Source organism: Lepidochelys kempii, chromosome 21 (assembly GCF_965140285.1).
Source record: "Lepidochelys kempii isolate rLepKem1 chromosome 21, rLepKem1.hap1, whole genome shotgun sequence".
In the NCBI taxonomy this organism is placed as follows: domain Eukaryota; kingdom Metazoa; phylum Chordata; order Testudines; family Cheloniidae; genus Lepidochelys; species Lepidochelys kempii.
The window spans coordinates 10930002-10940718 of NC_136400.1; the positions used below are offsets into that span (position 1 = coordinate 10930002).

General features: G+C 44.9%; 1 protein-coding gene across 3 annotated transcripts in view; it reads left to right on the top strand.

The window, feature by feature from the left end:
* Window positions 1–10717, top strand: part of BLTP3A (bridge-like lipid transfer protein family member 3A) — a 57380-nt gene that overhangs the window by 40607 nt on the left and 6056 nt on the right. For 2 of the 3 annotated variants that reach the window (XM_073320332.2, XM_073320333.2), the window contains 7 exons: window positions 63–1618; window positions 3100–3296; window positions 5495–5649; window positions 5755–5905; window positions 8349–8614; window positions 9586–9694; window positions 10249–10364. In XM_073320332.2, coding sequence (XP_073176433.1) covers window positions 63–1618; window positions 3100–3296; window positions 5495–5649; window positions 5755–5905; window positions 8349–8614; window positions 9586–9694; window positions 10249–10364 — 2550 coding nt within the window. Of the gene's footprint in view, window positions 1–62; window positions 1619–3099; window positions 3313–5494; window positions 5650–5754; window positions 5906–8348; window positions 8615–9585; window positions 9695–10248; window positions 10365–10717 lie in introns of those variants that run through there. The other variant, XM_073320334.1, reaches the window with a different exon arrangement.

The window sequence follows — 10717 nt, forward strand, 5'->3', positions numbered from 1 at the left end:
ATATACTTTCATAGAATGGGCTGCTTATCTCTCCCCTTCTTACTTATTCCCCCTCACTGAAGCTTAGTATCCCGGTGGAGAAGAAAGTAACTGATCACCGGGACCGTCCCAACGCCCTCTCCATTCACACCTTGGAGATGACTGCCACCAACTCGCGCTATGACCCTCACTGCAGCTGCTCAGCCCTCCAGAACATCTTTCGCAGATTTGCCAATTCAGAGTTCTTCCACTCCACCTACACCCAGTTCCCAAAGTCTCAGGACAACTTCAGCATCCTCCACACCCTCTTCTTACGCCATGCATATCAGGTGGAAGCCAGAGCCCAGAAATGCACTGGCTTTGCCCATTCAACTTGGAGGACCTCCGCTTCTGAAGACCTGTGGTCTGTTTACTTCACCCAGATCTCCCTGGACTTTGAGGGGGCTGAGAGTTCAAAGGGCAGAGCCCTTAACTTTATTGACCCTTTCCCCCTGTCCATTTGGGCTTGCCTTCCCAAGAGATGGGAGCAAGCTCAGGTGTCCAAGCTGCAGGCCTCTGCTGCCTCAGAGTTGAAAATCAAGCCTTCTGCTAGTTTTAGTAATCATGCCAAATACCAGGACCATACCAGAGAGCCTGGGCTCTGCCAAAGATCAAAGACTGAGCAGGACCTGAAAAGCATTAATAAGGTCCCGGAGGCAAAGGACATCTTGGGAGAATGTGACTGTGATGATGGCAGAGAGGATGCTCAAGAGATGGAAGCCTCTGCGGATATTCACATGCTTGCGTACTCGACCGCTCATGTGAAAATGCGGCTCAACCACTACCAATACCTGGTGCTGCTCAGGATGAAGGAGATTTTGCAGACACTGCAGGTGCAATTGGCCCAAGATACACAGGAATTGACTGGATCTTCGTTAGAACCCGTGACGGCATGTATGGGCATCATGTTCAACAGTGCTGAAATGGCCCTGCTGATGCATCCCATCCCAGGCTCTGGCTCGGAACCCAGGTCCATGGACTCTGATACAACGAGCCTGATAGAATCTGAGCTCTCACCCTCAGACAGCAGGGAGGGGCTGGCTACTGAAGAGAAGGAGCTTAAATCAGATGCCAGGTCAAAGAAGGAATCGAGCAGCCCCTCAAAAGTCCTGGAAGACAGCGGGATTGAAAACACGGATGTGAGCATGACTGTGTTGCCAGAGAGACTACCTGGATCCTTGAGTGATGGAGCTCTGGGAGCAGCTGACCCAGCAGATCCACAGAGCAAGAGCATGGCGGAGAGGGGCCCAGTTGAGGAAGCACATGAAGCCGTAGAAGCCCTGGATACAGAGAGACTGAGCGAGCCCGGCAGCCACCCTCAAACCACTCTTGCCCTTTCTTCCAGACAGTCCTCAGATGCACTGCCATTAGAGAGTGGAGACGACCTTCTCCAGGAGCAGGCAGAACTCATCCCCTTGAAGAACCTAGAGGTAGAATTATCAAGCGCGCTGCATATGACTAAGGATGCCACTAAGGAAGCCCTGCACGTGACCATGGACCTCACAAAGGAAGCCATGTCTATAACTAAAGATGCTTTCAGCCTGAGCCGGGAGAAGATGGCTTCTACCGTGGAGAAAATGCTCTCTCTACCCCCAACCAAGTGAGTGATTTCTCCTCTCACCCTTCTGAACAGCAACAGCAAAGCTGAGGTGGGGGTGGAGTTTAACAGTGACACATCCACGTTTCCTCTCCCCTTTAGAAGTCCATCTTTCCCTCTGACTCTACACTTGAAAACTATAGGCCATTCACTTTCTGGGAAGGGGGCAAAATGTTGGCTGACTGCTTCCTTCCTCTTGCTTGTGGCTTGGATCCAAGATCCTATACTTCCCATAGTCTCTAGCACCTTTCATTGCTGTAACGTAGCCACTTCTGGGGTGGAGGGCAGCAGGCAGTTTGCTGTGCAATAGTAGGAAGGAATTTTGGTCAAGGATGCCTGGGCAAATCCCTATTCTTTTTTTAAAGATCTCATGATTCTAATGTTTAAGAGAAGGCAGGACCCTGGTTCTTAAGGTCTTATCTGAAACACTGGTGCATAGTAAACTGTGTTGTATATTGTAGATGCTACTGCAAAAATTTGAATCTATGCTTCTAGGTAGTGTAGGTAAATCCAATATTTGTTCTATTCAATGTAGGTTCTTATACTGCGCTTATCATGGTAGTATCTGAGCATCTTCTAGTAGTGCAATAAATGATGTGACTAACATGTATCAGGTGTTGTATGGTTAGACTCCTAACCATCCCCTCCTGAAAGTGTAAGCCCACTTCTCCCTTCTCACTATTCCTGTGACTTTCTCTCTGTCCCCCATATGAAGGAGGTGCAGGAAGTTAAGACTCGTCAGTGGGTAAGGACTGCTGAGGACTGGATGGCTCAAGGGATACAGGAACCTTTCACTTCTTTGTTATCAGTGCAGTGCAGCCCAGGTTGGCCATGACCTAAAATTCTGACCAACCAACAGGTGTTTAACTGCCTTTGGGATGTGTTGGTGATTCCCAGTTCAGTTCTTAGTGAGTTGGTGTCTACAGCTGGTCCCGTGCTAATTGTTCTTCACGAGGTAATACAGAGAGCTGGGGACTAGGGTGGCTGGGATAGTGCAGCGAGTTGGTAATGCGACTTGGAGCGTTTCATCTCCAGGTTGCTAGTTCAATCCTAGTTACCTGATGGCTGTTGAGTGGCCTTGGTGAAATGTCTGGGTAGATCTCAGTCTGAGTCCCTGTAGACAGGTGTCCACACAAGCCACTATTAGGTTAAATATAACAGGTCCCCATGCTGGTAGATACAGCAGAGAAGGCACGAACTGAAGAGTTTTCTCTCTCCTGCAGAGGTGGCCCCTCCGGGAGGGGACTGAGATGCCTGGATGGGGCATTGCAGGAAGCTTGCACTGTCACTGTCTCTGCTGTGGATAAATAGGATTAAATTTTCTGTTTCACTCCGCTTTGCCCACCATTCCATCCCTGACCATTCTAAATGAAGCCACAAGCTGTGCTGATAACATTGTATTGTTTAATATAGAAATAGTGTAACTGTGATAATTAATTTAGTGCCTGGAGGCTAAGCTATCTGTTTTTGTGGGTTTTTGGTAGGGAGCCTGTGACTAAAGCTGAAGAGGGGGCAGCAACCCCTGTGGGCGGCAGCAGCCGCCGAATGCATTTCTTCTCCATGAAGAGGACTGCATCCCAGCATTCCTTTGATGCCACCTCCCTAGACGGAAACTGCCCTGAGGACAGGCTGTCTGTGGACAGTGATAGCAGTGATGGCTTCGTGATGCTCATGGACCCTGGTAACTAGAACTGCCTGTATGCTTTCTTCCATTATTAGTTCACACAGCCAAATTGATCTCTGATGTAGCTAATGGAGTGATTTATACTAGGGATCCCACTATGTCTGTCTCTAACTGATCCTGTCGGTCACTCGCTCCTGGGCAGTTCACCCTGTGTGAATCTCTCCGATACTGCTTTTTGAGATGCCTTCTCCATGAAAGAAGCTGTAGGGCAAGTGCAGGCTAAGAGAACCTTACTGGTATCTGTATGATATGGTCACTGGCACACTCAAAATGTGGAGTTAATTCTAGAGAGGGGTTAAAACATGGAACTGGGACTTTGGTGATTTGGATTCTATTCCCAGCTCTGCCACAGTCTTGTTGCATGACTATGGACTAGTCACTTCCTCTGTTTCCTCATCTGTAAAATGGGAGGGATAGTTACCTACCTCACAGGGAAGTTAAGAGACTTGATTAATTAATCATAGGACCAGACGGGACCTCGAGAGGGCATCTCGTCCAGTCTCCTGCACTCATAGCAGGACTAAGTATTATCTAGACCATTTCTGACAGGTGTTTGTCTAAGCTGCTCTTAAAAATCTTGAATGATGGAGATTCCACAACCTCCCTAGGCAAATTATTCCAGTGCTTAATCAACCTGACAGTTCGGAAGTTTTTCCTAATGTCCAACCTAAACCTCCCTTGCTGCAATTTAAGCCCATTGCTTCTTGTCCTATCCTCGGAGGTTAAGAAGAACAATTCTGCTCCCTCCTCCTTTTAACAACCTTTTTTGTACTTGAAAACTGTTATCATGTCCCCTCTCAGTCTTCTCTTCTCCAGACTAAGCAAACCCAATTTTTTCAATCTTCCCTCATAGGTCATGTTTTCTAGACCTTTAATCATTTTTGTTGCTCTTCTCTGGACTTTCTCCAGTTTGTCCACATCGTTCCTGAAATGTCTCTCCCAGAACTGGACACAAGTCTCCAGTTGAGGCCTAATCAGCGCCGAGTAGAGCAGAAGAATTACTTCTCATGTCTTGCTTACAACACTCCTGCTAATACATCCCAGAATGATGTTTGCTTTTTTTGCAACAGGGTTACACTGTTGACTCATATTTAGCTTGTGGTCCACTATGATCCCCAGGTTCCTTTCCGCAGTACTCCTTCCTAGGCAATTGCCCATTTTGTATGTGTCCAATGGTTGTTCATTCCTAAGTAGAGGACTTTGCATTTGTCCTTATTGAATTTAATTCTATTTACTTCAGACCATTTCTCCAGTTTGTCCAGATCATTTTGAATTTTAATCCTATCCACTAAAGCACTTGCAACCCCTCCCAGCTTGGTATCGTCCACAAACTTTATAAGTGTACTCTCTATGCCATCCTCTAATTCATTGATGAAGATATTGAACAGAACCGGACCCAGAACCGATTCCTGTGGGACCCTACTCGTTATGCCCTTCCAGCATGACTGCGAACCACTGATAACTATTCTCTGGGAATGGTTTTCCAACCAGGTTTGCACCCACCTTATAGTAGCTCTATCTAAGTAGTATTTCCCTAGTTTATTTATGAGAAGGTTATGCAAGACAGTATCAAAAGCTTTACTAAAATCAAGATATATATAAAGTCCTTCTCTTCAAAGCCCTTCATGGCTGGACCCACACTACATGAGTGCCTCACTCTGCATGGTCATAATTTCTTGTAATGGGTATGTTCCTCTGGAACAATGGGAGTGCCAACTTTGAGATTGATTGCAAGAGGCAGCCCCTGGGCAGCTGGTCTGTGACTATACATATCACTCTTGGGAAGAATCACAATGACCATGAATCTCTGGACCTGCAGAACACAATGTTCAGAACCCACTTCTTCAGCCTACCATTCCCCCAAATAAATACACTTAAATATAACAAAAAGAGACAGCCCTCCTGGGTTTCAGAAGGGGATGTGGTGGCGAGAAGGACAGCAGCGTGATCCTTTTGTATTCATGTTAGAATTCTAAGGCACTTGGATATTACGGTGATTAGTGCTATAGAAGTACATAGGTAGGTGGAATATTTGTAAAGGTGCTGCAGAAGGGCAAAGTGTGGTGTTGGGGATTACAATAAATGTGTCATTTGAGCTCCCTATCTTTAAATTAAATCAATCCAAGATGATTTTGATGGTTTTCAGGAAGGTGGCAAAGTGGAACTGAATCTGAGTATTCATAATCTGTTTTCAGAGCCTAGCCTGGATTCCCTCACCCCGGGACAACTTCTTCAGGACCTTCATGATGCAGGCAGCAGAGCGAGCCCAATGGCAGAAGATAAGGATAGAGGGACGCCTGACATGAACAGCTCAGCTTCTCAGAGTGGAGAAGACCCTAGCCTTCAGCTGGTCAGATTTCTTTCCTCCTTCTCCGTAAAATCTTTCTTTAAAGGAAGCTTGCAAAGGGGGTAATGTAGCTATTTTGACAAGTGGTACTGTGACTTGCCGTTTCAGGTCTCTGTTCTGGTGCTGAAAATGAATGAGGTGAACTGCGGGATAGAGGCAAGAGGTGATGATCTGTCACTTGCTGTACAAGTTATGGAGGTTACTGTAGAGCAGTTGGGCAATATTGGAATGTGGCAGTATCTACAAAGCAGCTGTGTGGGTAAGATGCTGGCCTTTGGATCTGCTGGCTTTGAAACCAGAGCGTCAGTCACTGGCTGTTATTAGGGAGCCATGAACTATAAATATTGTTTTCAGTGTTCATGTGCAGTACCAATGTATGTGAAATGTTAACAATATTGAGAGCCTCTGTCTCAGTGGTTCAAATCCAGTGTCCAAAAGTTGTTTCCATGGCTGTTTTGGTGGCTCTCAATCCAATCTCAGTTCCCAGTGGACAGGTGGCCACATCATGCTTCCTCCACCACAGTTGATTACGCTTTTATGTCCAAACAGAACAAAGTCTAAATCAGTGATAGATAGATACTTGTGCTTTAAAAGAGCCAATTCCACAATGTTGAGAACAATTATAAGACAAATCAGTTGGGAGCAAGAGTTTAAACAGAAATATGTGAATGATAATTGGGAAGTCTTTAAGAACATTTCACTACATGCTGCAAAAGTCACAATTCCACTCTCAGGGATGGCTAGATTGGTTGAAAAAACAACCTGGTTTAGAGGAGAAATGAAAGCAGCTATAAAATATATTGGGGAGATGTATATATGAATAGAAAGCAGAAGCTAGGAACTGTAGAAAATTGATAAGGGAAGGAAAATGACACAAGAAGAAATCTACAGCTAGCAGAGCTAAGGACAATAAGGACTTTTTCAAGTATATTAGGAATAGAAAGAATCCTAACAATGCTATTGGTCCATTCCTATATGGAAAAATTGTCAATAATAATGCATAAAAGGAAAAAATATTCAATAAATGTATTTTCTATAGTTGGGAAAAAGACAGATGATATAGTTACACCATATGATGATGAAATACTGTCCATTCCACCAGTTACTAAGGAGGATATTTAAACAGCAGTTATTAAAGCTAGACATTTTAAAATCATCAGGTTCAAATAACTTGCATCCAAGAGTTTTAAAAGAACTGGCAGTGGAACTCACTGGACTATAATGCTGATTTTTTTAAATAAGTCTTCCAACATTGGGGAAGTTTCAGAGAACTAAAAGAAATCTAATGTTTTGCCAATATTTAAAAAGAGTAAACAGGTTGACCTGGGTAATTACAGGTCAGCCATTGATCCTGGGCAAAATAATGGAGTGGATGGTAAAGGGCTTGATGAAGAAAGAATTAAAGTAGAGTAATGTAATTAATGCCAATCAATATGGCTTTATGGAAAATAGATCTTGTGAAACTAACCTGGTATCTTTTTTTATGAGATTACAAGTTTGGTTGATAATGGTGATAGTGTTGATGTACTACACTTGGACTTTTGTATGGTATTTAAATTGGCACAAATTCAGACTAAAAGAAGGTGCAAATTTTTAACAGTGAGTGTAATTAATCATTGGAACAATTTACCAAGGGTCGTGGTGGATTCTCCTGCACTTGCAAGTTTTAAATCAAGATGAGGTGCTTTTCTAAAAGACATGCTCTAGTTCAAACAGGAATCGATGCAAGGCAGTCCTATGGCCTATGTTATGCAGGTCAGACTAGATGATTGCTGTGGTCCCTTCCAGCTTTATAACACTAGTGGGGCCCCTTGTTGGTAACCTCAGCTGAGAAACCAAGGATCGAATTGGCCTTGGAGACTGAACTTCTCCATCATGCCTAAAGGTGGCTCCATCTAGGTCAGATAGTGACCTCTTGGGCTAAAAGCTCTCTGGAGTAGGGATTTTGTCTCTACAGTGCCTACTGCAATTGGGACCTGACTCTTGACTGGAGTTCCTAGATGCTACAGTAATGCATATAATTAATAATGCTTACAGAAGCTATGTGGGGAAGTTTGCACTGCTGCTCCTGATGCTGTTATCTGTGCTGTGGATAAACGGACATCTTCAGACTCAGTGTGTGTTTAATCTGGGGTGTTTCACCAGCACTGAGTTCAAGCTTAGAAATCTTTAGAAAGAAAGAAAGAAAGAAAGAGTAGCAATTACCGTGTTAGTGATACCCCTTGATAGCGATACATCCTTTTGCCATTAGGGGGCATAATAAAGTCACAGAATTACATAGCATTCAATTGGAATGCAAAAGCCTCTTGTCTTGTAGAAAACGTCCCTAATTAGAGAGTGGAGTTTTGCCTGATACATGTAAGATTTTAGGTGCTGTGGAGTCCTCAAGAACACTGAAATGGTCTGGAGCTGACATAGCAGAGGGGTGAATTTGGGGGCTCACGTGACTGCCACTGAGGTGGCCAATTGTGTTGGTGGATTCTGTGATGTGGATACTTGTCCATTTGAAAATTGGACTCAAACTCATTTCACATCTGTACTGAACACCAGTCAGGACTCCTGATCACTACTATCATGGACTGGATTTCATCCAGTGCCTGAGCAATGAAAGGCTTTGTAGGCTGCATGTCTCCTAAAGGCCTATAGCCTATGGCCGATACCATCCAGTCCTCCACCGCTATGATTTTCTTCTGTGCCTCTAGGGGATCCAAGCGTAGAGAAGCTCTTAGCCACAGAATCTAATCAGACCCAGCCAGAAGTGTGCTTACGACTTGAAATAGGACCGAGCGCCATTGTGCACTCACCTCTCGCTGTCCAGAATGGGTTCCTTCACATCCTGATCCACAGCTCTTGTGCAGAGCTCCTGATGTCCTCCCTCACCAACCTCGGACCCTTCCTCGAGGACGAAATGGTACCTGAGGTGATTCCCATGAAGATAGAAATGGTGGATGCCAAGATTACACTGAAGGTGTGTTTGTGTGTGCATTGGCAGGGAAAAGGGGGTGTTCAGGGCTCAGCTGTGGGTAAGGTTCTACCAGTGAAAGAGAACTGTGGCTGTCTGGAGAGGTGCCATTTCCTTAATAAAGTGTGCAGAATGGTTCTCTACCCTTTCCTCTGCCTCTTTTACAATGACCTTAATGGTGAACAGGTAGCTCCTTGGAATCGTAGTGTAACGGTTTGACCACAGGGCATGTGACTGGGAGTCTGAAACTCCTGGGTTCTCTTCCCAGTTTTGCCAGCGACGTGCTTTGCAGTGTCAGGAAACTCGCTTGACCCCTTTGTGCCACTCTTCTCATCTGCACCTGTAAAATGGGGACAATGATACTTACCCCTTCTTTGTGAAGCCCTTAGAGATCTTCAGAAGGAAAGAGTTGTACAAGAACTGGGTGGTGGTAGTATTCTTGCCACTTACTCAGTGAGAGAGGGCACCTGGTGCAGAGAGATGTCTGATAACCCACCTGTAACCAGCCACGTGTCTTCGTCATACTCCGTACGACCATTACGTGCCCCTTCCTTTGGTTTGTCTCTTCTCAGACAAGCATGGGCTAGGCTTACTATGAAGCAGCAGGGACATCTGCAGATTATTAAGGGCCAATATTGATGAATTTTGATGGAGGTTTGAATCTGGGACATGCAAGATAGTAACTATGAGATGTGGCTTTCAGGGGGTTTGTGGTGAGAGACTGACCCAGGTTGTCTTCAGGGCTGTGACTGAATTCCGTTTTGCCACCCAGAAGGCTTTCTGCAAAGATAACTAAGGGTTACATGAAGCCCTTGTGCAAAGGCATTCTCTTCCGTTTAATGGTCAGCCCTGGATGGGATCTGGAAATGCCAGAAGCAGTAACATGGCTACTGTGAGGGCTTGCGAGGAAATCCTTTGCTGCATTGCCCTATTTCAGAGTTGTACGTGGCAGCTGATAATTGTTGTTTGTTTTGCAGGATGACAGCCCTCGGGTGTACCCTACCTCTCCTGGCACCATCCCCATAACCTTGGTGGTGGATCATATTGTTGTGATGCGCAGTGATGATGGAGTGTTCTCAGTAACAGGTCAGTAAAGTAGAGAAGCCTTGATTCTCCTTCCTTCACCACCATTACTGGAGACTAGAACACTCTGCAGTGATTCCTGCTGGTAGAGACTGGAACTGAAATCTGCCTCTGCTGTGTGAGGCTAGAGCTGGAGTATCTGATCAGCATCCAGTGTTCCCTTATTCTCTGCAACCACTTCTGCTGGAACAGGCTAAGAATATTATGTCCCCTGTTATGTCCAAGCACCCCTCTCCTACAATACTCCAATATTCTCATATGCATCCACACCTACTGGTGTAGCTTCTTGCTTGTTCACAAACTTTTGCTGGAGATTATAAATTAGAAGCTCGAGGCAGCATTGGTGTAATTGTTAAAATGGGACTGGAAGTTTCTTGGTTCTGGTTGTTATTGTCACTGACTTGTGAAGACTGACCAAGTAGCTTCTTTTTGTGCATCAGTACAGGCATCTTTAAAAAGGGGATAATACTTATGTCTGTACAGCATTTGGAGACCCTTTTATGAAAAGTACTTCATGGTATAAGTGAACATATGAGTATTTCTGTGTTGCTTTCAAGCTGCACAAAAGGAGGGACTATCTTTAAAGAAAAAGTCTGAGCAAGGTCTGAAGGAAAAGAAGGTCCCAGTAAAGAGACTCTTGGCAGTTCCAGCAGGAGCAGTACATGAACAACAGGTAAGCCATTTCTGCATGTTTCCTTCCAGACAAATAGACAATAGCTTGTGTCCCAGACAGCTGGCTGCAGACGAGAAAATACAGGGTTGGGAAATGTAAGGCCTATACATGCATGTCTCTTTCCTTATCAAGGGTGTTTATAGACAGGAAACACTAATGTTCTCTTGTGAGAGTAATCAGGATTCAGTTCCCATCCCACCTTTCACACTCAACCCAGAATCAAAAGCAATACCTTCATCACCCTGCAGCAAACTCTCCTGATCACTTTCACGAACCTTGTTTTCTGAGGGGATTCATCTTTCGGCCACCTGTCCAATCCCTGAATGGAAGATGTTCTTTCAGATGCGGGGACT